Below are 27,697 nucleotides of genomic sequence, written 5' to 3' on the forward strand. Positions count from 1 at the left end.
AAAACCCAAATTGCTTCAAGTTGAAACAAGGCAAGCGCCGACCTCCACTCTTTTTTTCTCTCGTGAACTTGCCCTCTCCGCTTCATGGGATAGAAACGACGTCGGTAGCTTTGTTTCTTTCAGATTTTTAATCACGACCAATGAACATTGAATTTAAACAGCATTAATTGTTTGGGTTGCTTTTTCTTGGTTTGTCTTCTCAGCTTTGAGTCTGAATAAGAACATCAACCTTTTTGTTTTGCCTGTATTTTCCTTTTTCTACTGATTTATCTAAGGTTGTAAACGGCGCTAACCATTGTCTCCGACAGCTCAAACCGTAAGTGATTTCTTACTCTCGTTTTTAACTAGTTTTTCTGTTCCATTATTGATCTGATCTATGAATTTCTCGGACATGGGTCGGTATTAATATTTTTGTTACGTACACTGTTGCCACCCTAAAATCTTTGTTTTGTTTTGTTTTATGCCTTCGTGGGATCCTTTTTTGTTATACATTTCCTTAAAGTTTTGATTTTTGTGTGGCTTTAATTCAAGGGTATTTGATTAGTAACTTTCTCTGTTTACTTTTAATCTTTTTGCAGAGCTTTTTGAAGTTTTCGATTGGTGATGAGGTGAAAGTGGGGTAATAATGGAGAGTGAGCTTCAACGGCCTGTTTCTTTTCGGTTTAGCCGTAGAGGAGACCGAAATAATCAACGTCCATTTGCTAAAGGTAGCCAGCATCTATAAAGTTTTCCACATCCATCTATGTACTGAAAATTTGGGTTATGATTATGGCATTGTTTTATGTTGTATAATAGTATATCTTTGTGTTCTTTAAAATAAAGGGTAATTTATATATGGTACCTGCTTCATTTCATGGATTATGGTTTTGGTATTGCTTGACGTGATGTAATTTCACGGATTGTTTTGATGCAGATGATGGAGGTGGTTTATTTTCTTCAGTGAGGTTGCAACAAGATAATCCAATGAAGATTCTGTGGAAGCAGGGCTTTATTCGGTTGGTTCTTGTAGCAGGCATTCTATGGATGTTACTTATTCTTATGGTATTATTGTTTCATGTTTGGTCTTGCCAGTCTTCATTTTCTTTCTTTTCAGGTACTTTCCATACTTTTTTGTCATGGATGTTACTTATTCTTATTGTATTATTGTTTTATCTTTTGCATTTGTTAATAATTAATCAGATAAATACTAGGAAAAAGGATTGGTGGGGTTCTTTTCTGTATTAGGGAGGTTTCTAAACGACTAAGAAATTGCTTTTGCTTCCTGCTTCTGTGTGCTCCACTAATTCTTGATGTAGTCATGGTTTATCATTTATCAAGGTTACATCCATGCTTAGTGCAAAAGTCCTGTGCAATCTAAAATTTTTGGTTCACAAATTGTAACCATATTTTGTCATTGGTTTGAGACGATATATTGTTCCCTCCTCATGCAGCTATTTGCAACAAAGAGGGCAAGGTATTTATCGCAATGGACTTGCTTGGATTTGCTCCAAAATCAGAACATCGTAAGATCATGCAGATTCTTCTTTTTCAAAATGCCGATCTCTCTGTTTTTATATGAGTGATATTGATTGTAATTTAATCAAATAGGTTGTCCAATTCCGGTAGCTGCTGACCCTGAGAAAATAGTTATTCCAGAGGGAAGAACCCCAGATGTAATTGTTAAAGATCTAACCTATATTGAGGAGGAGGATTTGGTTAACAATGGAACTCAGTCCATCCCATTATTTGGTGGTAATCAAAGCTGGCTGCAAAGAGAAGAGAGTTTTAAATTGAAGCCAAGCATGAAGGTAGAACTTATTTTATTTACTTTTAATCCCCTTCACTTATTCATATAGGTATCAAAACTAAGTAAAAAAATGGTCCAGGCCCTTGGGAAAAAACAAGGTTTTTTCCTATATTTAGTTGTTAGTTTTCATATCTTTTGGGGATGAAAATTTTTCTCACTCTTGCCTCTGCCCTCACCTTCCCTTACTTCTTTTAGATGGCTGAAAATAAAATTAAGTAATTTTATTATGTACTAAATTTTGCCCTTCAGGTGCACTGTGGATTTCTGCGAAATGGTGGTGCTGACATGAATCCTGTAGATATGGAATACATCAAGAAATGTAGGTTTGTGGTTGCATCTGGAATTTTTGATGGATATGATGTACCTCATCAGCCATCAAATATAAGTATTCGTTCTAAGAAGCTCTTCTGTTTTCTGATGGTTGTTGATGAAGTATCTCTCAAATTTGTTGAAAAAAATGTGGCCATCAGGAAGGATAGTGATAAGGGGATGTGGGTGGGAATATGGCGTCTTATCCCTTTGAAGCATCCAGCTTATGATGAGCCTAGGAGGAATGGGAAGATTCCCAAGATTTTAACCCACAGGTTATTCCCTCAAGCACAGTACAGCATTTGGATTGATGGTAAAATGGAGCTGATAGTTGATCCATTGCTCATTCTTGAAAGGTACTTTCACATGTTACTGAATTGTTAAGAATTTTGCTTTTGCCCTTTTTTTCCCCTTTGATGAATGAGAGGAAAGACAATCTCTTTTGATTTATTAAAGCATGCATAATGAACATTGATATAAATAGATATATTCTCATGTTGTTGAATTATTAAGAACTTTGCAGCTTACGTATATTTTCCCTGTGAATGAATGAGAGGAAATATAATTACTTTAGATTTATTAAAGTGTGCATCATGAACATTTGATATAATATAAATTTCACCTGTTTGAGTGCAAATATTCGACCAAGAACCTCACTGGTTAGGACTTATTGATTTATTTTTTCCTAGCTATATGAAGCTTGAATTATTATCTTGATGCAGAATCGGTTAGATTATATGATTATTTTCCATGGGCAGATACTTATGGCGTGATAAGCATACTTATGCTATTGCTCAGCACAAACATCATAGGAGTATATATGAGGAGGCTGATGCAAACAAGCGGAGAAAGCGATATGCCAGACCTCTTATCGATCTCCACATGAAGATATATTACCATGAGGGAATGGAGCCATGGAGTTTGAAGAAAAATACTATTAGCGGTATGGGAGGAGACATATTATTCTCATATGAAATATAGAAGTATTGCCCCTTTTAAGTGGTGAAGTGCATGCCCTTCCAATAAGTTGATGAAGGATGCTTAATATTCTTGTTATAGTTCTGTTGATGCAATTTTTTTCATGTTACTAACACTAAAACCAAATGCAGATGTGCCTGAGGGAGCCGTAATTATAAGGGAACATACTGCACTGAATAACTTGTTTAACTGCTTGTGGTTCAATGAGGTCAATCTCTTCACACCAAGAGACCAGCTTAGCTTTGGCTACGTTGTATACAGGTTAAGGGACGTGTTTAAGTTCTTTATGTTTCGAAATTGCGAGTACAATTCACTTTTTATCTTGCACCCGCATACTCGGGAGCATTCTTCTAAAGTAGAATGGGTAAAAAATTTGAATGAGTTTAAGGGAAGTGGCAGTAGTATGAAAGAGAGTAGAGGTGGATTTGGGTTGTGGACTCCCTATCCTAAGAACCTTGATTCAGTTGTCCTGCCGCTGGTGGTAAGAATATCAAAAGCAGGCTGATATTCAGTGTAAGCATTCTTGATCATCTTTTAACTTTAAAGGATTATTGAATGATTTCTTTAATGGATCCATTCCTGCTTCATCGAATACGAATATCCTTGTAAACTTGTATATTAATCCGTGAATCAAAAGGAAATTGTTTCCTAAACATGATTTCATATAGAAAGTTGGTGATAATTATTTTAAGCCTTACATGATCACCATATTCATAGATATATTCCTATGTATGGATATGTGAATTTATTTACATTATTTGTATTAGATTCATTGAAGAAAATAACTAGACAATGGAACTTGGCTGATAATCTCGTTAAGTCTTCTATTTAGGCTGCGAAGTGCTTCAATGTGAGGCTCATCTTCCTCGACTGGAATGACTTTGGCAAAGCTCCCTTCTTCCAGATAATCCACCACTCGGTTTGCGGCTTCAAGTCCGGTGACATAAGATTTCTCCTATTAGGCGAGGAAATAAAATAAAACATGTTCAGACCAATTACATGATGCTATCAAAATCTCCTGTAAAACAATATGCAATTTGAGAACAGCAAAGCAACCTGCGACCAAGAACCATGTCGGGTTATTATCCAGTCTCCTGCCATAAACAAATTAGGGAAAGATGTAGATCCGCGCATCATGTGTTTATATGAACCTTTTAAACAAGCAAGAAAACAAAGATTTAATTCTTAATTTAATCCAAAAGTATATAAATATATAGTAGAATACTTTTAAAAGGGTCTGAAAATAGTGAAAGACAATGCAGAACGAGTTGATTCATGGTTTTTCTTACATATATACATCCTCATAGATGATACATCTTGCAAGATTAACTTTTAACCTATGATTATGAAATTATAAATTCTTTGACAAAACATACAACCTTGTTCCCTTCATATACACAATGTTACCATTCAATTTGGATTAGGCTGAGGTAACATCTTGAAAAATGTCTTGCCTGAAACTAACAAGATCATGATGCAAAGACATGATCTGTTTCTTTAGATTTACTGATCATAACAGGATGTTAGGAGCTCACCTGGAAAGAAATGAGTCAATCTTTTTGGAAACCGTCCAATTTCTTTGTCCACCACATTAGCATTCTCAATGTCCTTGATGCACTTTGACAAATATGAAATAACTTTTTCAATCACAAGCTCATCCTTCAAAGGCAGCAACTCATTGGCATGATACTGCATGACAAGATAAAGTAGAACAAATAAAGAAGCAAAATTTCAAAATTCTTTCCTTCCAATGACAAAAATAAAATCCACATTCCACTGCAAGACTTACAAAATCAGCTTCTACTACGGTTGTTGGATTCTCTTTATGCTCGTCGTGGATTGCGTTCAAGTCAAAGAAGGTCCACCCAAATAAATCATCAAATCCAGCACAAGCATTGCTTGGATTTGGGATGGCAACCTGGTATAACCAATATATAATATCAGCTGTAGCACTCTGTCAAAGCAAAAGGATGCAGAATGATTTTTTTTTTATACACAGGTGCCGATATAATAGAATGACTCGGAACATTCTTTTTGCCGAAATATTTTGTGATTATAAATTGAAGGACCATGGATTAGCTAAATTATTTGCTTGATTCAGTAAATCCCAGTCATATGTCTCTAGAACATATTGCAAGCACATACCAGATAAGTGCATATATGGATATACCACCTGAGCAGACGACCAGTTTTAAGTCAAAATAATAGAACAAAAAGAGGAAAATTAAGAAAACAAGGAAATCAACTAAAGAAATGCACAAGATAGTTGTTACAAAATTCACTATCACCCTTCTGCAACCAATTTTAGGCGATTAGATGATGAACAAAGATGGGAAAGAAGATAGAGAATAAAGAAAGAAGAATAAGGAAAAGAAGATATGTGCATGGACCTTCCTATCCAGCTGCAGCTTGATGGTAACCACATCTATTCCAGCCAAGTTCAAAACTTTCAGAAACTCTTCCCGTGTACATAATGCTGCACTAAACAGGACTCAACTGCCAGTTAAACAGTATAGCAGAAAACAGAAGTCAACTGAAGCTCTAAAACTCTACTAAAGGTCTAGAGAAAAACCTAGTCTATTTAATAAAAAAGCCTGGATGACCATCTAGTTAAGATGTTGAAACTAGGACATTCTTGCTTTCAACTTTATTGAAAGGCTAAATTAAACTCAATCTAGGAGCATCAGTTTCAAATTTACAGCATATGTTGTAGGAAAATGAATCCTTTGTAAGTAAGGTCCAGAACAGCAAACCTGTTCTTGATAATTTCTTGAAGTGTGGCAATCCCAACAGCCAAGATAACTGCATCAGCACTATAGGTCTCCTTGTCACAAACCACTTCAGTTATACAACCTGTTTCCCCATTGAAGGTGAAATCTGTCACCTTTTTATCCTCCAGCATTTCACAACCTTTAGCCTCCAGAGACTCCACCCATGGCTCAAAAATCTTTTCCTTAGTGGTCCCCCGACAAAATACTACATCAAAATGTTTCTATACCATAAAATAAAACTTTACAGTGTCAATTTGAGTAAAGAGCAGATGAGAATGCAAAAGGAAGGGAGATATCTTCAGATGGCTAGGTTGAGGACGGAAGATTTGAGTAGGACCTGAGAGTTGGATATAAATTACAATACAAATGTATGAATCTCAGCAAAAACCAGGTATCTTTTCAACTAAATGTGACAAGGATGGGAGTTTTGCTGAAAATAGTCTGCTAAATGAAGCAAACAGAGACAAGCATGTCAGAAATGAGAATAGTAAATTTTTGGCTGACTTAGCTTAAGGATTCAGTAATATTATACAAAAGTTACTAATTATCAAATTGGAGGATGCCTCATCCACTACTGTTTCTGATAGAGTTATTTCACCAATACTGGGGTTAAACACACATGAGACATAGTAATTTGAATCCTTTTAGAGATGTTAAAACATTTCTAGAGAGGAATTTAAATAATCAAACCTGGTGGGCAAGAATTAAATAATATAGCATTCCTAGAGTTGCCGCAGCACTACATTGCTCAGCTGGAGCAAAGAAACCCACTTGAAGTAATGGACCAATAACATCCTGATAGAGCCTCTCCGAGCATCCAAACTGTTTAAAAAGCTCCCTTGCAGTAACTACCAGTTAAACCTCTGAATAAGGCACTTGAAAAGTTCATCTTTCATTCATCAATGGAAGTAACAACTAATCAATGAATGCTGGTTTATACTACTGCAAGAAAATCCTTACTTGAATCATATTTCTTCCAGGCAACATCAGTGTTGTCAAAGTCAATTACTGCAAACAGAAGGAACAGCTGAGCTGATGACATGAAATAAATAGAAAGCAAAGAAAGATTGCCATAACAAAAGTTTATTTAAAATGTCCAGGTACAACCCCGAACACAAAAAATAATCAACATGCAAAAGCAAAGAATTGTTACTAGCAAAATAAAGTAACAGGTAGTTGCCACTCATTAGAAAAGCATCATTACTTTTTTTGAAAGACAATGAGTCGTGCTACTTGCCTGCAGCCATCAGAGGAAGTGATGTTAATCTATCCACCAAAGGAAGCCGGACAAACTGCAAATAATGGTACAATTTACAAACGTTAATCAACACAACTATTGACTTTAAAGACTACCAAATAAAACATGAGGATGCAATTAAGAACATACTTGAGTGTAGTATAAGGTTCCCAATGGAGTTGGCAATTGAGGAAGTTCCTGGTATACTGGAAATTCAACCTGCAGAATGATCCCGAATCTGTTTAGATAACCAAAAGCATCTTTATTGGAGCTTCATAATTATTTATTTCTCCAACAAGGTTTTTCCAATGCAAGAAACCTCTTTCGTGCTTGGAATGACTTGTTTGTTCAGCAAAGAAACTGACATAGCAAACTAACAGTAATACCTCCAATCCTTCTCCTGCATACTGTGCAGATCTTGTCCAGCTAGTGAAGGGCTTGATACCCAACTCATCAACAAGGCTAAATATATTTTTATAGGGATACCAAAACCCTAACCCCAAAACATAAGAAGGAAAAAAAAAAGGTTCAAACAGGAGATCAGGCTTCAATCATCAATCGAAGAATCTAACAGAATTTTTTGTTGAGGACTGAGAAGCAACATAAAACATACTAATGCACATTAAAGAAGTAAATTTAAGGGAAGTATTTTGATCAGATGCTATACTTCTTATATCTGCTAGGTCCTCAAACGTTAGAGACAAGAAAATTTTGGTTTATGTATAACATTTGCACTACTGCTAACTTAGCCATAATATAGCCCTAGATAAGAGGATTCATGTGCAAAAATGTTCATAGTAATAAACTCAACATCAACATTCATTTGCAGCCGCTGTTATCAAAGGAAAAACCGCGACTTTTATGGTTTCTTTATCGTTTTTACCTTGCAATAGCAGTTTATCTCCAATAAAAAGTAATTTAGAGTACAGATTTTTGTCATTTGCTTACATTGTATAATTGATAATGGCAGAAGACCACCAAAATAAAAGTTGATTTTGGAATAATTTACCTTGGATACCGACATTATCTGGACTGCCAAGACCATCACCACCATCAAGAATAGTAACATCAAAACCCTGAAACAAAATCCCCAGCAACTCATTTCACCTAAACTGAAAGTTGTTCAAATAAAGACAAGACTCCCCTCCTATAAGTAATATAGTCAGAAACCTGATTGCAGAGATGGTGAGCAGCACCGAGACCAGCCCAACCCGACCCAACTACAACAACTTTCTTCTTCTTGTCGTTGTTTTTACTGTTGTTGTCTCCTCCGCCATTGGCATGGGTTTGAACAGAATCAGCTCTGCAACAAAACCCATCTCTCTTACTATACCTGTTTGATAAAAAAGGTGTCAGCGTGAACCATCTACTCATAGCCAACATGTTTCAATCGATGCTGTTCCTCTATGTCTTAACAGGTAACCCTTTTCAACTGCCTGATTACTTTTCCTTCTCTCTCTTTTGTTTGGTTAAGTGACTGTCCTGAAAATAGAGACGTGTACACAGTGCTTACTCTCTTAGCCACAAATTTTCGATTTTTGCTGTGATTATAACGTTTCTTCTTTTTCCCTTAAGCCACGGTGTATATCAGCAAAGATTTTTTTTCCTTGGCATGGCTCACTGTTTCTTGCTTCCACGCCACTATGAACTGTAAACTATATGAAAATTATTGGCAATTTTATGAATACGAAAATTATTATATTATAATTTATGTTTATATGAAATTATTTTTTATTTTACTAAAATTTTAAATTATTTTTAAGAGCAGTGAAAAAACAGAAGATTACTTTAAAACCAAAAAAGGTTAGTTATAAAAATTACGACAATCAATTTGTCAGACAATCAAACGGTCCCCACCAAAAGAAAACGTATTCCCGACCCAAGAAGAAGCTTTCATGTCTGATTAAATTCACCTTACATTATTGTCCAAAAATTAGAAAAAAAAAAAGAAAAATATCAAAGTTTCTCATTTGTGTTCCAAAATGGCTGCAGCCACGCTCTCCGTCCGGCCTAACCGTCTCTCTCCTGGCTCCCCTATCCCTGGACTGCTGGCCCACGTCCCTAACCATCCCCACCCTTGCTTAAAAACCTCAAAATCTGAGCCGTGGAGAGTCGCAAAAATTGTCCACACCCGGCGAACATTGGCCGCTCAAGCCGGTTCACGAGCTGATGACTCGGCTCCGTTCGAGATGTCTGTTGAGAACGCGTTCAAGCTCCTCGGAGTCTCCGAAAGTGCTTCTTTTGATGATATTCTTCGCGCCAAGAATTCGATTGTTGCCTCTATTAAGGATGACCAGGAAGCTATTGCCCAGGTTGATTCATTGCTGCTTCTTTTTTCAATTTTGAAAATTTAGGGAATTTACAAGATTTGGGTGATAAATATTGAGCCTTATTGTGTACATGTTGATAATTTTGCTTCTGGGTGTTGGAGTTATTTATATGTATTGAATTTTAGTGTTTTAAGTAAAATTTGAGGTTTTGGATGATGATTTTTTTATATTAGTGAATTTAGTTAGAATTTTTGAATTTTGGCTCCTGGGTATTGAATTGCATGGGCATATTGAAAATTTTGTTGAACTTGTTAGCTTCTGTAATCTGTTATATATGATTTGTAAATTTTGACATTTATTTCTGTTTTCAAATATGGATGTTATTATTTACTTTGTAATCCATTAGCTGGATTTGATTTTGGTGTGTCAATGTCTAATAATTGTTCCTTGTAGCATGTAATTTCCCACTTGTTACTGTTTTATATGTTAGGATGGTGCCTGGTGGGCATTTTCTAGTTTTTGGATTAAACAAGTCTTTTATAATGTTCAATGAAATGGAATTATGTCGCTTATGGCGGCTCATCTGTCCTAGTTCGTACTTAACTAAGAAGATCCTCTAGATATAAGACCCGTAGGTGATTGTTTTTGAACAAATTGTTAACTGTCTGTTTTCTTTGCTATTACAATTGTTTACTTTGTCCAGTGAGAAAATTGACTCTTGTATGGTTGTGGATTGTGTTTTAGGTTGAGGCTGCATATGACATGTTGCTTATGCAGAGCTTAACTCAACGACGAGCAGGAAAAGTCATGGACAGAAGCATTCGATATGCAGACGTTAAACCTGTTAATCCTCCTGGGGTGGGATCAATGCCTCAGTGGGTGCAAACAACTGTGAAAAATTTGCCAGTTTCAGTTGAAACACCGTCTACGGGTGACTTGGGCATACAGGCTGGAGTGTATGGAGCTCTTATGGTTCTGACTTACGTGAATGGAGCTTCTACATCCTCTGTGATTCCTTACACTGGACCTGAGGTTCCTGGGCTTATCTTAGCTAGTAGCTTTGGAGCTTCCTTGTATTTCATGACCAGAAAGAACGTGAAGTTAGGTAATGAGTTTTCTTGCATATAGATTGTATTGCTTGAAAATTGCAATAGAACTTTAATCATATGTTACTTTTGTCAAATATGAAAGTCCAGCAGTTGCTATTTAGGTTGTTTTTTCATCTTAACCAAAGAAGGGAAGAAGGGGGAAGAGAGAAGAGCAGAAAAACCCTCTTGGGTTGGCGGGGGCTGCTTCTTGCTAATGAGTGAAAACATTGTATATGATGGTGAAATGTACATATGATGCAGGCAATTTTACTACAAATGTTGCTATAGTTTAGATCGAACTAGCTGTTGTTTTAATGTCATTTAGTTTTATTCAGCAGTTTATCCGGGGTTTGCTAGTGAAAATTTATTACTAGAAAATTTCTGAATTTCCTTCTATCATATGCACACAGGAAGATTTCTAGTGGTTACATAATCATCCAGTATTGCGACTCTGGTTCTGCTTCCCTGTCTAGTGATTTGCCAGAATTTTTGGTTCATTTCTCTCTTTGAGTTAACTTCTTTACATTTTTCCTTAAGTAAAAATGAGGCTTTGCTATTGAAGTCCTTTAAAGCAAAAGGAAGTTCACTATTGGGATTTTATTTCCCTTTATGCGAAAGCATACCAATAATTTAGACTGCATACATGTGCAAATTTCAAATTTGTTTAAACTTCAGTTTGGATCAAAATATCTTCAGTCTTTTCCTTTTCTTTTATCTTTGCAGGTAAGGCTACATTAATAACTATAGGGGGGCTTGTTGCTGGTGCAGTGGTGGGATCAGCTGTTGAAAACTGGTTGCAGGTAGACATTGTCCCATTTGTTGGAATAAACTCACCGGGTACTGTAGTTAGTGAGTTTATACTCTTCTCTCAATTCTTGGTCTCTCTGTATCTAAGGTAGGAATAAGAGGATGTTTTTGTAATTTAAATTGTACAACCTGTAATTATTCATTTGCATGATCATAACCAAGCTTTTTTAGGATGGGTATCATTGCATGTACAAAACTACTAATAGAAGATAGTGAAACTTCAATCCCTCTGAAAATCTGATCAAAAATTATGTTCGAACATGAAAATTTTCTTTTGTTTTTGCTAATGCATTGTAGCAATGAGCCCACTTCTTATTGCATCCAAGCCCTGTGGAATTATGGTAGATGGTGGCAGAGTGAAATGAAACCCAAAAGAAAAATTTTACTGACAAAGTAGATAGTGAAATGCTGAAGACAATTCTTGTGCTTGTGTGTCTGGACTGCCTCAAAGGGAAACCTGTTCGTGTTTTGGAGTTTTATCGTCTTTAGCAATCTCAGCTATAATATTTATGCTGTGGCAGTGTCCAGACTCCAGAGTAGTAACCTCCTCTTTCTACAGCAGGGTACTGTGGTTGTCAGAACCAGTGCCGGAACGTGGCATGCTAACATTTACATCATCCTGAACTTTACACAAAAGTTTGGCATGAATTCGTACCCCTTTTGTATTGAGAGTCGTTTTCATACTCCCAACAAATGTGAGCAGAAATTGTGTTTTAACCGGCAAAGTATAAATAATAGATCAATACGTGTTCGATGTCTTCTGAATTGAATTGTAGAAACCAAAATGTTCTCATGTACAAGGATGCAAAATACTAACATTCTATCAATATATCACATTGTTATTTATCACAAACACTGAGTAATTTCTTTGAAAATAGATATGCATGAGATTCGTTGCTCAAAGAAAGCACCCTCTCACTTAATCAGTCCCAGCGAAAAAGAATAGTAAACTGAAAATTTAAAGATCTTGCGAAAATATTCTTCAACAGCGCTTAGACATCTGATGATAATAAACAATTAGCAATTCATCAGAGCGAAAACAACCTGGAAACATAAATAAATGTGCCACAGCGAGCTGCTTGGGCAAGATGTAATAATATACAAGAAGACAACATAAACCATTAACTTAAGATCCTCAAACCTTTTCTCTGCTTGTTTGTCATCTGCTGCCATTTTCTTCAACTTGCGAGCCCTCTATATAGGATATGTTCCCCTCCTTTTCAGCATTTTCACTTCGAGTGACAAGGTCATTGTACATCTTTAAAGAAGCCTTTGAGAATTCAATTAATGACTCAAAAACAGTTGAAAATCCTGTCCGAAATCCATTTAATGTGATTCTTTGTGTTTCTTGCATGTAATTTTGGTGTTTCTCCCTTTCTATTTCCAACCTCTTTCTGAACATATCCAACTGACCCTCCTTCTCAGTCAGATACTCATTCCGCTGTTCCATCTCTGGCTCGGATTTATATTCCGTAAGCTTGGACTGCAGGAACCTGGTTTCTGCCTTCTGGAATGCCATGGTCCTTCTGTCAAGCTCTTTAGCCATGCCATCAACTTTCCTCTTCTGTTGTTGTTCCTCCCCTTGCTGAGCCCACAGCGCCCCTACATCCTTCAAAAAGCTTTTCAATGAAAAGATGACTGCCTTATCTGGCAACTCTTCCATGAATGTTAACCAATTATAACATATTATAAGAAGTGGAGGCCCATCGGCTCCACATGGTGCAGCGGAACTCCTTCCTCTGGAATGGAATTCAACCTCAGGGACCAGGAACTTGGTTAGCCAACCATGAAGAGCTTGAATGTATGCTCTTTGAGCCGCAACATACTCTGTAAAGCAAGCACGCCAATTTTGAAGCTCAGCCTCGAGCTGAAGAGTAGCAAGTCGATGAGAATCATTGCAGAATTTTCCATATGTGGGGCAGGCAAAAGATTTCACTTCAAAAAGAATTTTGTTTTGGGTTTCATGGGATTCAAGCATAACTTTCCAGGTTCGTGTCAGGCTGCACAAAGAAATGTCGAGTCAAAATCCTAGGGAATTGCAGAAGAAAATTAACAAGGCAGTCTGACTGGTTTTTGAAGAATTTTACCTACCCTTTTAACAGTTCAACAATTTGAGGCTGCAGTTCTTCATCTCTTAATTTCCGAATTCTCTTTGAGATAGATTCAGCACTTTGAATTGCAATCAAGATTCTGGCATATAAATCCTTTACAGCAGCTCTGGTTTTGTCCGTAGCAAGCTCATCATATCCCTTCACATCCTGGTTTCTCAGTCGACAACATTTTCTCTCATATATTTTCCGTGTGCTGTCTCCAGCCTATTGTAAGTTAACATGTCAAATGCCCAAACAAGAAAATAAAAAGAAAAGGCTAGCCATCTCTTTTTTGAATCTTTCACGGTTTTATCTGGGGCAGAATTAAATGACACATGCATATGCTGAGTAGATGCCAACATTCTAACATTTGAATTTGGAACCAAGAGTTCCTTGTAGCATCACCAGTTAGAAGTGTCTTTCAACACCATTATTACATACATGGTTTAACTAGTTCAATTTTATTCACAACCTGGCAGATCAAGCAAGTGTTCTTTTATTTGGAGTACATTTTTTTATGCTCAGAACTCATTTTACTCAAATATTAATCCAACAGAAGGTCCTATATAGAACTAGTTCTTGATATTGCAGTGTCATTTTGCCGGACTAGTTATTAATACCAGGAAGGTAATAAGAAGTGGAAGTGTAGTAAGGTAGCTTTACATGAACCTATAGCAACATGGTTAATCTTTTTTCTTTATTTCCTTAGAATCCATAACTAATCACCAACTTGAAAAGAGGAAGCCCAAGTTATTATCTGCTACTATAAATCATTAACACTGCAAAAACAATATTCATTCTTGATGGTTTACCTTAACCTCTTGATAAAGCTTCTTTTCCCATGCATAAAGTCTTCCTAGTGTTAGTGAATGGCTTCCTGAATCCATTCCTCCATATTCATCAAAAAGATCATTCCTATATTCTGTCCATGCTGAAGAACTTTTTGAACTCGATGCCACAAGACTCTTGCATGATGGAGGCTTAGACAATGTGGACCGATGCCAGGTAATAGCCTGGATGAGTTTAGTGGAGTTCTCTGCAAGAAAATTAGCATGGTTAATGATTACTTCTTATGAAATGGATATCAACATGATCAAAATCAGCTTAAGCTTATACTTTTTTTCAAAGTTATATAGAAAAGCACAGCGGAGGATAAAGGAGGAATTTTGTGGTGTAAGGATAACAACGGAGTACCTGAATGTTAGACCCACATGTGCAAAAGCAGGGCATATAGACTCAAAGATTTCCAGCTTTTGTAAACAAAAAGAAATGATTGCAAGGTTTGATTACTTTAACATCTTGCAGAGAGAATGACAAAGAAACATATCATGATATAGCAAATGCCCAAAGAAAAAATGACAAAAACCATAGTACAGTTAGAAATTGGAATGAAATTTCAGTTTAATGAAAAGCCTTGTAAAACCTCTTCTGGTATGCCAAGACATGTAAACAAAATTTACTGGTAAATTACAAACCATGAAGTTAAGTAAAACTATAACTTCAAAAGAAAATTATATAATGAAAATAGAAAATTACTATTAATAGATGATAACTTCTAAGTAGAAGAACACAACGAAAGGCCAATTCGTCAAGGTTTAGAATAAAAATGAAAACAAATTAGTAGAGGAAGAACAAAAGTAGACACAAAAGCAAAAGGGGAAAGGTTGGCGATTAAGAGGCTTATTCTGTACAAATAAATGACAAAAATCAACATTATAAGGCCCAAGAAAGAAGATTCGGACAATAGAAATCCATCTTAAAACCAAGACTCATGCAAAGCTAGCCTGGGACATACCATCCTCCTTTTTCCTCAGACATATAGTTAGAAATCGGAAGTCAACCCACAAATTTCAAACAGAAGATTGCTTCAAATGTAAAATTAACATTTTATAAAACTCGAGTAAAGCTCTCAAAGTATGTGAAAGGAAAAAAAAAGAAAAAAATAAAAAGAAAAACCCACCTTTAATATCCTCCAAACCAGACTGCAAATGAACCGTATTAGCCTCTAACATTCTTGACACATCTTTCCCAGAATCATAAGCTCTAATGAAATGATCCTCAATATCCTTCAAGGCTTCTAAAAGTTCCCTTCTTTTTTCTGGGCTATCAATAACTGTAAGCCCCTTCTGTTCTCCTTGGCTTACATGAGTCTCTTCCTTTACTTTCACCGTACCACGTTCACTCTCTTCATGTTCTCTGTTAGTATCTTTTTCTTCAACAAAGACAACTTTTTTCTCTTCCTCTTTGGTATCTCCTTCCTCTTCTAGCTCTGGTATCCCTTCCTCTTCCCTCACTACTCTTAAATCATCATCAGAACACCTGTTATATCCACTTATAATCTCTGGTCTAACAACATCAAATGGATTAAAAAAATCCCAACCAAAATCTCTTTGGGGTGATGGCATTGGTGGTGGCATTTGCATATAAAAGTACCCACAAGGTTGTTGTTGTTGTTGTTGTTGTTGTTCTTCTTCTTCTTCTTCTTCTTCTTCTTCTTCTTCTTCTTCTCTTATTACCTCTTCTTTAGTACTCTCTTCCTCTGAAGTTTCTGAGCTTGTTGAAGAATCACAATACTCACAGGCAATGGCTTCATGGGTTGACTCTGAAGGTCCTTGTTGAAGGAACATTGGATTGGTTATTACAGTTTGATCTGTAGCCGGTGGTGTAGGCGGACAAGGCGGAGGAAAAGTGATGAGAAAAGGTGAAGAAGGTGAAGAATGGCGAGCTACAAAGAGCTTAATAGCAGCTGCCACTGCATAAAGAGCTTGATAGTACCTACAATGTGCTTCTGCAAGTGCATATCTTCTATCTACTGCTAGCTTTATAAGGTGTTTTCTTTCTCTACAAATTGACACAACTTCTTCTTCTTCCTCTAGTTTAGAAGCAACACAACCCATTTCTTGCTAAAGCGTGGAGGTGTTTTTTTTTTTTTTTCTGGCTTTTCAACAGGCGTAGAAGCTACCGCTTTTGAATATATGGGGATAAGGTAAAGTGAAGAAAGGTGATCTTTGGGAGGAATCTGAGTATTCTTTTCAGATAAAAAGGAGGTGGGGTTGTAACAAAATGGAAGAATGAGTTAGATTTTACAAGGGTTTCAGAGAAGGAAAGAAGGAAAATGTAGCTTTATGAGAAGTTTTGGAATAAACCACTTCATCTTTTGATTAAAAAAAAAAGGGTTTTCTTCTTGAAACATAGCTCTTGCTTAACTGCCATTAAGGAAAGAAGGAAAATGTAGCTTTATGACAAGTTCTAGGATAAACAACACCATGAAGAGTGAGATTAACTGATAAGAGATGACAGGATTAAGGGCCAGGACGAGAAAACAGAGTAGATAGTAAAGCTTAAAAGGTAGGGGCTGGAGAAGGAGAGAGAGAGAACTAGTGTTTGGTAATTTTTACACTACAAAAATTGGCATAAACAACAATGGCAATTGGAAACCAATCTCTGTTATCTTTTTTAGTGCATAAAAGCATTAAAAAATTGTTTCTGCAAAAATTTAGCACAGAATTTTGAAGCAGACATTTGTCCATTAGGTAGTCTAGTAATTAAAAAGAGGAGTTAAATGTACTATAGTTAATTAGTACTAAATAAAGATAGTGACCATACCACTGCAAAAACCCCAGAGGGAGAGAGAGTTGTCTTTTCCTTGCAAGTATTATTGTTTTTTCTAACTGCTCCTTCCTGTCCAATAATGGGAGTATAATTGTGTTACTAACAACATGTTTATGGTCTTTACTTTATAATAAGTTCTTAACTGGGGGGGGGGGGGGGGGGGGGAGAGGATTTACAAAAGCAGAAGGTTTAAGCTTAACTATCATTGTCTTGACTGCTATGGACAAATCCTCAACTAAGATTTTTGGGCCATAACACTATATTTTGCAAGGATTTAGAGTTCTGAGTGGTGTGAAGGTTCCTGTTTGGTCCATAAATGAATCATGTGATGCCAGAACTACTGACTGTTACTCATGAACTTGCAGGTTATAATTAGCCTGAGTTAGACAAGGTGCCATTGCCATCATCTTCACTTTTTTTTTTTTTGAAAAAAAAAATCCTTAGTAGATATGTTGCCCATCCTTGAGTTAAAAAAATGTACTACTTACATTTAACAAAGAATCATGGATTAGATTCAAATTTGATATCAATAATCAACAAAATTAGGAACCCATTTGTTTGCATAATGAAAAAGGACTTTCATTGCATTATAATGTCGTTTTGATACTAAATTTATGCATAACAAAAAAAAATTTTCATCATATTAAAATGTCCTTTTGATACTGAATAACTTGACTATTTAACCAAAACCTTAATCATTTACCTTTTATTATTATTTCTCCTCTCTTCCTACCTAGTTCAAGAGAAACTTGAAAGATTCTTGTTCTACACGAATGGAATAAGTAGGGAAGATTGCATTTAAAAAATCGTGTGAATGATTCATGCATTCTAACCGGATTTCAGTTCAGATGATTGAACTTTTAAAAACAAATGGGAAACAAAAAGAAAGTACAGAGGACAGTGCTGAGAAAATGCACCCAATGATCGTGGGAAAGGCCTCAAAGTCTGTAGAGATAAAAGAATCAAATCTCAAACTTCTATTTTCAAGTCAAAATATTGTTAGCACAATCCCAACAGCAAACTCTTTATAACTAATTTTGGTTTGTCACCCACTGTCATTGCCAATGCCTTTGACTTTGGTTTTTTTTTTTTTTTTCTTTACTTCTGTTCCACTCTGAGTTCACTGTTGAAGTTTAAGATGTTTGTTGCTTTGTCTTAAAACTTTTTTTTTTTTTTTGCAAATTTCATGTTGAACTTATGGAAGAAAATAATAAAAATATAAAGTCATATTTGTTAATTAAAAAATGTACTAATCGTAATTCTCAAATAATATCTCAACTTGAATGTAATGTTGCTTTTTTACTTTATCATAAAATATAAAAAATTTATTTTAATTCTTGAAATTTGTCAATTTTTTTTTTCAAAAAAAATTATATTCCTTGCAACATTCTTCCTTTCACAACATGACAAGAGGAATTCTCATTATACCTTGATGTTTTATGATTACAGTGAAATTTTGAAAATTTTTTAAAAACTCAATCGTAAAAAACAATTGCAGTGAAATTTTGTCACCGCGCTACCAAAAGACCTTGAAAGTTAACATGACACCTTGGTTGGTGGCCTTTGGTGGTTTTGGTTTATTTATTTATTTATTGTTAAAATTTTTTTTAAAATAAACAAATAATCTTATTTTCAAGATGTAAGTCTCTAATTTAATTGAAATTTACAGATTTATTAAATTTTTATTTATAAATTTTTTAAATTTACATATCATTTATCAACAAAAAAAATCACAAAAAAATTTGAAAGCTAAATATTAATCCACCCAGCATCCTAGTTTTGGTTTATTTATTTTAGAGAATCTGTAATGGAACTCAATGGCTCTGAGAATAGAGCCACTGCTTGGGGTTGAAGGAGTTAAATAAATACTTACTGGACAATAAATAATATGGAAGGGCAATTTGGTGAAGGCAAGTTCCTAACACAAATATATACTGCATAACTAGGATTTTGTATGTGGGTTTAGTGACAATATGGCTTGACACAAGCTGACAAATGTGGGGAAAAAGCTTTTCTTTCTCACCTCGGAATTCCCTACTTCCTCCATTTTCAATAACCAAGTTTTGATTTGCCCCAAAAACATGTGTTCTTCTTTGATTACAACAACAATCGAGAGTTAGATATTATGAAATTTAAAACAACAACTGTTATTTCTATGCCAGGAGTCACAGTCAGGAGTCGAAGGGTTTTTCTTTTATCCATTTTGACAAGATGATAGAATAAGAGGAGAGTAAAAATTTTGGACAACCTCAACCTGACTTCAAGTCCTGTCCCAACAACCATTATGGATGGTTTGCCTGACTCTACCATTAAGAATTTCAAGAGAATTTCCTTCTTTTTTTTTTTTGTTATTAAGCAGACATTTCTCAAATTTGAATCTTGAAAAGACATTCTAGGTTTATAAAACAAGAAAATTTTTTTATGTAGTTCAAGAATCAAGATGGCATGTAACAAATTTTTTTCTTTTTCTTATTTTATTTATCCATTGAAATTTTTACTAGATATAATTCCAATGTCAATATTTTGCCAAGAAAACCATAAACACTGGATTTTGGATGGATAACATAAACTTTGTAGACCAGTCATATTATTGTTTATAGAATTGAATACAAACGCAGTAACCGGCAGACAAAATCCCTGCCAGGTGAGCCATATTGTGGATCAGGAAACCTGAAATTTGGAGTTGTTCCTGACAAGTTTCATTTCAGTTGATGTAATAACCTCACCTGCCACTCTTAGATCTCACATCAATATAGAATCCAACACAGTAAAAGTATTGTGAAGCAGGTATATTTGCCAGGTCTTTTACAGATTATTCCTGGAAGCTAGAGAGCCAAACATTCAATAACCACCACATTGTTACTTCCGACGTTGTTGTCCGTTAGCTTCCGATCAGTAAGAGTGAAATGCGAATAACAATGTGTAATATTATCTGCATGATGTGGAATTAACAAAGTAAACGAGTCCAATGCACCAACTGAAGAGCAAAAGGAAACTATTATATAAAGACTGAGGAAACTATCTAAGGCAATTAAATATAATAATCGTCACCTTGTACTCTTCTCTAGTTCTTAAGTCTTTCGGCACAGAAGCTAAATGCAGGAACTAGTTTCCAGTTAAAAGTTACAGTGTACATTAAAGAATTGAAGACTTGCTCCTCTTATCGCTGTTGGAAGCTACCTGGTATTCACATAAGAAAATGATACAACAAAGAAAAACATGCCAGATACAGCACGATCAGGTACGACCAGCTTCTGTTGGCGTGGCACAAGGAGCCAGTGTATTATGAGGCAAGTTAACACCTCCTCCTCTAAAAGATAGATTAGGACCCTTAACTGAGCTAGCCTTGCTCACGAGGTTTGAGTCAAGAAACACCACAATTACTGTGATGTCGTCGTGGAAATGCCTACGGACACCGCGGTCAATCTTCTTCAAGTCAGAATACCTCATTTCTCTCTTCTTTGCAGCTATTTGTAGAGCAGTTTTTACCAACCTCCTTGCACTTCCCTGCATGAAGTCCAAAACAAAATTGTTAATTTTCTCTGTTCTTTTGGTACCCTATTTTAAGATGAACTTCATGTCATCTATATAATGCTTATGCAGTCATTTATCTGCAAAAGACTTTATACCTCAAAATCAAAAAAACGTTACATGACGAACAGAAAGGAAACAATAACATTGTCCCCACTCACTGCATGAGCATGCATTTGTGTATGCCTGTTCGTGAATCACTTGTCCCACATGTATGCATGCAGTAAGGACCATTCAGGAGGAAAAAAAGTGCTTATTACAAAGCATATCGCCGTTCATAGTTGGCTAGTTGGTTTATATTGAAAAAAATGTGAAGTGCAAACTTAAGTTAATACTGGTTGATTTTTTCAATTGAGATACTTAGCTTACAAATTAAAATGGTAATTGTCAAGAAACAGTAATCGGATGGAAAAAAATTGAAGAAGCAGAAGCTGCAAAGTCATGGCTCTTCAAGTGGGATGCGACAGGTCACATGACAAGGGAATTATTCTCAAGATAACAAACCAAAGCTTCATTAACAACTTGAATTCCAAAACCTATTAACAGTGACCAACTAGAAAAGGCTTTCATACTCTAACCAAATGAACGTTTCATAAAGATAGGAGAAAAAGTACTGTTCATAATTAGATAAACAATATTCAACACTGAGGAATAAACTTACACTTCGAGGATGATTTTTAACTATATCAACAGCTTCTTGATTGCTTAGGTGTTCCCAGAGCCCATCAGATGCAAATATCACGAATTGATCATGTGGCTGCAGCTGTTGCACTGTCATTGATGGGTCTGCACTCAATATTGGCCTTTTGAAAGGTTCGCGAAGGCGAAATTTGGGATATAAGGGCTCCCTGTTGAACTCAGGCTTTTTCAAATATACATCACCAATAGATCTGGAAACCTGAAAGGTTGAGAATTCTATCAATATACACTCTCAAAAAGTAAGGGGCACCAAAGCAAACCATGGAACCAATAGCAAGAAAATTAAAATCTTGAACCACTGGTGCTGGACAGATGCACTCATGAAATGTACTAACCCTCTCTCTTTGTTAGGGGTTTGTTTTTTGTAATCTTATTGCAGTTACTAAATTAATGAATTAAAGCACTGTAAACATTCCGGTCAAGTTCAAGGTTACAAAAGGTTAAGCAGTTGGCAAGAAATTTGTAAATAAAGAACTGCCCATGGTAGCAATTAGAATCTCTTCACATGAGAAATCCATACAATCTGTTGTACTTCTAGGTGCACATAGTTTTCTGATAAACTTTACAATATTTATAAAGATTCCACATTGACATGTGGGAACTTGCTCAGAAGTTTCTCAACCAATTTGACCAAACTAGAATCCTGTTTAAACCATCACTTAAGTAGTTAAAACAAGCCGTGTGAATTTGATAGCTTAGATATAGATCCCTAACCTAAAGTTAGAAAACCAGTAAAGTACTAGTATCAGTCATTGAAATAGGATGTACTCATGGGCCACAATAAAAGAACTATCTCTCCAATCTCAAGCAGTAAATTACATCCTCCCTTCTTCCCTGGAGTGAGGTTCATTTTTCAAGGGCTGGTTCTGACCATCTTCCAAAGCCTGACTGGGCAAACAAGAATCTGTGTAGTTTATTCTCTCTGTACAACCTGGAAACCACATAACTGTAAAACACAGGGAAATCAAAACCTAGTGCCTTGGGATATTTCCTTTCACCAAAACTCCTTGGAAACAAAGCTCATACACCTATACAGAGCTGAAAAGTCATAAAGCTAATGTTATTCCATAATAAAACCTGAAGCTCAAAAGTAACCAACTCCAGGATCACCACAGATCTTATCAGTGTCACACTTGGAATATTTAGATACATGCCATATCAATGGATAACCATCAAATTACTTCCTTCTCTTTAGATCAACATACAATCCAACAAAATTTTTAGATCCCATAGCTTTATGCAACAGCCAATAGCACTTATTTATCCCTTTCAGTCATCTTTGCCAATTACTTTGCAGATAAACCCATGCATCCAACTGGAATAAATATTTATAATGGGCATCCTTCCTCTCCATGGCTCCACCCTATCTTTACCACATAGGAGGAGAACACATCATGAAGCTGATATGACTCTTTCTTTCTAACAAATCAAACCCCTTTTTTCTCCTCAACATTGCATTGGAATTGTAATTTTATAAATACGTTTTTGCTCCAAAAACATTAAAGACCTGTTTTTGGCTTTTATTTTAAAAAGTAAGCATGAGCAGATTAAACACTGCCCCAGGTTCATGCCTTTCTCTAAGAATTAAGTATAAATCAAGCTAGCTAAAAAAATCTTTTCACACGTTCTTAAATGGCATACTCTATGCTGCTTAACTTGGACAAGAACTGGTTCCAAGATCTCTAAGCGTCTGCAGCACAGATGAATGGAAGTAGTATGTGCTCCTTTTTCTCACATGGCTAGAGAGCTTATCACAGCTAATATAAGTGACAAATAGAAGCAGGTTTCAATTCCCCTCATTTTTCCCCAACCACTTGTCACAGCTATTCACAAGCATTGCTGTTTGGAATAAGGCATCATTACCTACCCATCTTAGCAGTTAAGTAACTATTAAAAACAAAAATTGTTTGCATAGTGAAGCTTACCTGTATGAGACCTTTTACACGCCACACATTGTGCTTCAAAACCACAATTTGTGAGTCATCAGGGTGCAATGACTGCAGCTCTTGTCTTACAGACTCTATGCACACATTATGCTCAGCTGACAGCTGAATGGCTAGAACCTCTCCTGTTGCCTTCACAGCTCTCCCCAAAACAGCACGGGAATCCCCAAGGTTGGCAACATAAAGGGTACCACCACAAATAACACCAACCAGGCAGCAGGATCCAACAGCTGCAATTTGTGGTTTCATAGGCCACTGTTTGGTAACGAGAGACAAAAAACTCTCTTCTGTTGCTTGATACGCTTTTTGTATTACATCAACTGACATTGTCTGTTGCTCTGAAGTGAACCCTGAAGTAACATATATTTCAGAGTAGCATAACATCATCACCGATACAAAAGCGCATGAAAAAAAAAAGAAGTCAAAGATGAGTAACATGCTCTACATCAGCAAATAGCAGTGAGACACAAAATAACAGAACTGATACTCAGGAACCTATAACTGTTTGGACTCAGAACAACAAACCCTTAGCTATGGCTGCAACAACTTGACCACACTAATTCCTTCAATCATTTAATTCTATCCAAAACACTTGCTTATTGTAACATTTCTTTCCTCCACTTCCTTAATCAGCAAAAAGAGGTCAAAAAAAAAAAAAAACCCAGCAAAGGCTTTGTACTTACGCTTGAGATGATGAAAGAGATGATCATTGATATAGCGCGAAGCCTCTGGGCCCCCATGCCCATCATATACACCAACAAAAGTACCATAGGGGCCTGACTCATGTGAACTTAAACAACCAGACTCAAGCTGGCTCTGATCCTCAAGTAAATTGTTGGCCTGAACCACTGCCATCGAGAACTCACCATTAAAATGCTGCCCTGTGTCCTTGTACCATAATAGCCCATCTAGGCGACCTCCAGCATCCGAACTTGTGTGAACGTATCGATCCGACCTTGGCCGAAAACAGGCCTTCAAAAAGTTCATCAACCCAGATAACATCCCTCATCTCATCCAAAAAACCCTCCAAATTCTCCACATCTAAATCACTGACTGCAACTACGCCCTAGAAACCTGAACAGTGAGCCGTATCCTCCTTTGCTTCTCAACACAATAATGGAACACTATAGCAACATCAACAACAAAGCACATTAAAACGTTAGCAATAGTGCAATGTGCAATAACGGCTCAAAAGCAACTAAACCAAGGAAACCTCGAGTACAAATTACTATCTGCCACTACTCCTCAAACCTCAAGGGACAGTAAACAGCATCAATCAGATAGTAAAACAAATTTGGTAAACTATAAAATCAATAACTAGCAGATCAATAAATGATGTACAAGAAGCCACCTTCTCAGTATGTTTTAGTTATTAATATGAAGCTCCAACAAAAGAAACTGTTCCCTCTTAAAATAGGTAAGCCATGACTCCTTATGCTGAAAAAATTAACAAAAACACAAAATAAGGCTTTTTGAAAACAACAGAATCGGTCAAAGCTCACTTTCATTTTTTTTTCTAACAAAGTAGTTGGTCAGCCATTAGGAAATCCAGAAGGTCTAAAGTTTAACATCGAGAACTTTAAACAACCCAGTTTCACAAATCCCTTTAGACCCCTTAATCATCATAACTCCACCCAAATTTCCCACACAAATAAACAATAAAAAAAAGAAGCTTACCTTTTTATTTTACCACTACGGTTTATACGTGAAAAGGAGGATCTGGAAATAGAAAAGGAAAAAACTTCATGCGGGTTCGAAATTGGAATTAGCAGATCTGTGGATCAATCAAATCAAAGGAAGAGAAAAATTTTAGATTTTGGTTTTTGGTTTGGTTGGTTTCAATCAGTGATGAGATAATTGAAGAGGAAGACAAGAACATAAAAGAGAACTGAAATATGAGTATTTTTTTTTTTCTTCAAAGAAAGAGTAGTCTTTTTATGTGAAAGGTTTGGCTTTGGCCTCCAACAACTTATAAAAACTCTGTTTCTCTCTCCTCTCTTTCTTCTGTACCTGTCCCTCTTGTTTCTCCCTCTAATTTTCAGCAGACAAGACCCATGAAAGACCAACAATGGAGAGCTTGAAGCCAGCAAAGCAAAGGTCCAGTTTTGGGCTCCACGCCCCAATGCTAATATGGAGATAGAAACACTCGAAAGAGAGAAGCTTCATAAGCTTAGAGAGAGTCAATGAAATCAAGTTTCATGGGCTATGTTATCCTACATCACCCCATTAGCTATGTACCCAATGAATAAGATAAATGGTCACACGTGGCAGCAATGTTGTTTGCCACGAACTTTACAATTACGGATGCTTTCATCTTGTCCCACTGTGTTATTACAGGTGTTAGTTCGTGGTAAGTAGGATGAAATCATTGTGCCTCTAGCGGTGGTCGTTATTACAGGTTCAATGTTAGAGACGGAGCAATAGAGTCAATCCTTGGTAAGGTTTTCAATGTTAAACTCAAAGGGTTCTGTTTGTCTACGGATTTGTCTAAAGTAGGAGCCAATAGGATGCGTAGAACGTTAAAATTTGAGGGTGTTTTTGTCATTTCAAAACCATTAAAGATAGAGGTGGATAATTTTTAGTGGTTTGTTTAATAACCCATGAAATGGAATTTTTTTTGAAATTTTCAATTTTAGAAAGGAATAAAAAAATAATAATTTTTCAGGGAAATGTTTTACTCACTTAAAGCTATTTTTTTCATCACGGCAAGTTATCTCATCTTATCAAAGTTGAAAATTTTATACTTTACTTTTTTGGTAAAACATCCAATAAGTTGGAAAAAAAAATCTAACATGAGATGTTTTGATTCATTCATAGATGAAAAGAATTTTTTTAATTATTTAGTTTTATTTATTTATTTATTTTTACAAATGAAACTGCCATGTTAAAATCATTTGTATAAATAATGTCTAATTTATCATATGGTTATAAATATTAGTTAAATATAATTAAAATACTATTTTAAAATGTTTTTAGATTTTACATATTATTTTATAAAATTAAAAAAATAATACATTAATTATAAAATTATTTTCTTAAATATGTTTATAGCACCGGTTAAAATATTACATCATTTCAAGGACTTATGATTTATAATTTTCATATCATTTATGAATAATCAAACAACTTAATATCGAATATATAATTTAATTCAATAAATTTATACAATTATTTTTAAAAAATATATCCAACAAATATGAAATTTAAATTTTAATACTTATAACTATTTCTCTTAGATAGTATCAAACTGTAATATCTTTTGCATTAAAAGTAACCATTGACTATCAAATAAAATAGCATAATCCTTGCTTCCTTCTTCTAAATGTGAATACAATGGAAGTCATACGAATAGAAGGCATAGTACACATTAAAATAAAGTTGAATTGACACCAAGTGAATTAGAAATGAATATTTGAGATTTATATTAAAATAATACGAGAAAACTTGGGCGTGAGGAAGTAATAATTTGTCAAATTCAAGGTGTTTTACAAAGAAAATGAAGCTTTGAATTAAATAAAAAAAATCTTTTAGTATAGTTTTATGATGTAAATGACAGAAGAATCTAGCAAGGGTGTCTACATTAGAAAATATATTTGAATATCATTTCATTTCAATTTTGAAAGTCTTCGAGAATGTTGGAATAAATCCTTGTATTTAACGTAACGCTAGCAGCCATTGATCATATTAACAGGTATAACCTTTGAAAACTTCCAAGTTTTTTTGGTCTTTGTTTTAATATGGTAATTAATTTTAAAAATGTACGGATTTTCAAACCCAGATAGACCATCCAAGCACGTGTGGAAGGAAAATTACCATTGTTTGAAATTATATTGCATACTTAAAAAAAGGTGGGTGGAGGGAAATTAAGATGAATTTTTCAAGGGTAAGTTTTTTTTATTTTAATAAAGCAGACTTTAATTTTGAAATTAAAAAAAAAATTGTAAGTATTAAAATTTGAATTCTGACAATATATATTACATTTTTAAAAAAATTATATAAAATAATTAAAACTAAATTTCAAATTATAGAAAATAAGTTTTAACACCATGAAAATTTTCGATGCAATTGTTATAGTGGTCTGTCTTGTTAATAAAATGATAAATTCTTAATTTTAATAATCATGATTCAAATTTTAACAATTTCAAAGATAAAAAATTTTCCATTACAATTGGCATAAAACAATGGTTTTATTAGACAGGTTCTAAAGAAATCTTATGGTGAATCTATTCTATCCTTGAACCCCATTCTGCTATGTATATGCACCACATTTTCAATTTCAAGCCCAAAATTTTAGATTTCAAAGCAAATTTCCCAAATTAATTAAATTTGTCAATCGTCAAGGCAACATGATTACCAAGTTCACAACCCTAATAATATAGGAGAATAGTCCCACAAAGGAAGCCATAACTCGCTGTCCAAAAAAGAAAGGAAAAAAAAAAGGTGATTGTTTCTTTGGAAACCCTAGAAAAGCATTGTGGGCAACTAAAGAAGTGTGTGCTACCGTGCGCATAAGGCACTATCAAATATGAAATGGTCGATTATCGTGTTTTGGGTAATTTGATAGGACGCATTATCC

At 35.3% G+C, this 27,697-nt stretch overlaps 5 protein-coding genes across 13 annotated transcripts; 2 read left to right on the forward strand and 3 right to left on the reverse strand.

Annotated features, from left to right (window-relative positions):
* The first annotated feature begins 7 nt into the window (after window positions 1-7).
* On the forward strand, window positions 8-4,262 carry LOC111308728 (putative hexosyltransferase MUCI70). 4 transcript variants are annotated; one of them, XM_022907280.2, is made up of 9 exons: window positions 8-316; window positions 579-707; window positions 914-1,093; window positions 1,431-1,502; window positions 1,588-1,787; window positions 2,036-2,451; window positions 2,854-3,038; window positions 3,205-3,586; window positions 3,906-4,262. In XM_022907280.2, the coding sequence occupies exons 2-8, from the start codon at window positions 626-628 to the stop codon at window positions 3,576-3,578; spliced, it is 1,509 nt and encodes a 502-aa protein (XP_022763015.2). In that variant the 5' UTR covers window positions 8-316; window positions 579-625; the 3' UTR covers window positions 3,579-3,586; window positions 3,906-4,262. The 4 variants fall into 4 exon arrangements, with proteins under 4 accessions (XP_022763015.2, XP_022763017.2, XP_022763016.2 ...); XM_022907282.2 differs by lacking the exon at window positions 3,906-4,262 and having other exon boundaries at window positions 2,036-2,105; window positions 2,220-2,451; window positions 3,205-3,726; XM_022907281.2 differs by lacking the exon at window positions 3,906-4,262 and having other exon boundaries at window positions 18-100; window positions 204-316; window positions 3,205-3,726.
* Window positions 3,654-8,515, reverse strand: LOC111308727 (uncharacterized). Of its 3 annotated transcripts, none has more exons than XM_022907279.2 (13): window positions 8,252-8,515; window positions 8,091-8,157; window positions 7,468-7,574; window positions 7,232-7,300; window positions 7,082-7,136; window positions 6,805-6,852; window positions 6,535-6,692; window positions 5,827-6,065; window positions 5,464-5,554; window positions 4,863-4,991; window positions 4,609-4,762; window positions 4,130-4,167; window positions 3,654-4,028 (listed from the first exon to the last, which is right to left on the reverse strand). In XM_022907279.2, the coding sequence occupies exons 1-13, from the start codon at window positions 8,462-8,464 to the stop codon at window positions 3,843-3,845; spliced, it is 1,554 nt and encodes a 517-aa protein (XP_022763014.2). In that variant the 5' UTR covers window positions 8,465-8,515; the 3' UTR covers window positions 3,654-3,842. The 3 variants fall into 3 exon arrangements, with proteins under 3 accessions (XP_022763014.2, XP_022763013.2, XP_089601303.1); XM_022907278.2 differs by having other exon boundaries at window positions 4,130-4,224; XM_089745177.1 differs by lacking the exon at window positions 4,130-4,167 and having other exon boundaries at window positions 3,773-4,028.
* Window positions 8,516-8,927: 412 nt separating this feature from the next.
* Window positions 8,928-11,482, forward strand: LOC111308730 (protein CHAPERONE-LIKE PROTEIN OF POR1, chloroplastic-like). Of its 2 annotated transcripts, none has more exons than XM_089745202.1 (3): window positions 8,928-9,393; window positions 10,096-10,456; window positions 10,850-11,001. In XM_089745202.1, the coding sequence occupies exons 1-3, from the start codon at window positions 9,064-9,066 to the stop codon at window positions 10,870-10,872; spliced, it is 714 nt and encodes a 237-aa protein (XP_089601328.1). In that variant the 5' UTR covers window positions 8,928-9,063; the 3' UTR covers window positions 10,873-11,001. The 2 variants fall into 2 exon arrangements, with proteins under 2 accessions (XP_089601328.1, XP_022763019.2); XM_022907284.2 differs by lacking the exon at window positions 10,850-11,001 and adding an exon at window positions 11,163-11,482 and having other exon boundaries at window positions 8,932-9,393.
* A 491-nt stretch (window positions 11,483-11,973) lies between these two features.
* On the reverse strand, window positions 11,974-16,764 carry LOC111308007 (protein ALTERED PHOSPHATE STARVATION RESPONSE 1-like). The gene is made up of 4 exons (XM_089745166.1): window positions 15,297-16,764; window positions 14,149-14,372; window positions 13,338-13,561; window positions 11,974-13,246 (listed from the first exon to the last, which is right to left on the reverse strand). Exons 1-4 carry the CDS (start codon window positions 16,231-16,233, stop codon window positions 12,406-12,408), a joined length of 2,226 nt encoding a protein of 741 aa, XP_089601292.1. The 5' UTR covers window positions 16,234-16,764; the 3' UTR covers window positions 11,974-12,405.
* Window positions 16,765-19,926: 3,162 nt separating this feature from the next.
* On the reverse strand, window positions 19,927-25,269 carry LOC111308731 (putative protein phosphatase 2C 60). 3 transcript variants are annotated; one of them, XM_089745211.1, is made up of 7 exons: window positions 25,132-25,269; window positions 24,799-24,895; window positions 24,473-24,558; window positions 23,805-24,245; window positions 23,104-23,471; window positions 21,141-21,377; window positions 19,927-20,455 (listed from the first exon to the last, which is right to left on the reverse strand). In XM_089745211.1, the coding sequence occupies exons 4-7, from the start codon at window positions 24,121-24,123 to the stop codon at window positions 20,186-20,188; spliced, it is 1,194 nt and encodes a 397-aa protein (XP_089601337.1). In that variant the 5' UTR covers window positions 24,124-24,245; window positions 24,473-24,558; window positions 24,799-24,895; window positions 25,132-25,269; the 3' UTR covers window positions 19,927-20,185. The 3 variants fall into 3 exon arrangements, with proteins under 3 accessions (XP_089601337.1, XP_089601334.1, XP_022763021.2); XM_089745208.1 differs by lacking the exon at window positions 24,473-24,558; XM_022907286.2 differs by lacking the exon at window positions 24,473-24,558 and having other exon boundaries at window positions 24,799-25,269.
* Window positions 25,270-27,697: the final 2,428 nt, after the last annotated feature.

The sequence above is a fragment of the Durio zibethinus genome, chromosome 2 (genome assembly GCF_047325235.1).
Source record: "Durio zibethinus cultivar Kanyao isolate XHJ-2024 chromosome 2, ASM4732523v1, whole genome shotgun sequence".
Taxonomy (NCBI): domain Eukaryota; kingdom Viridiplantae; phylum Streptophyta; class Magnoliopsida; order Malvales; family Malvaceae; genus Durio; species Durio zibethinus.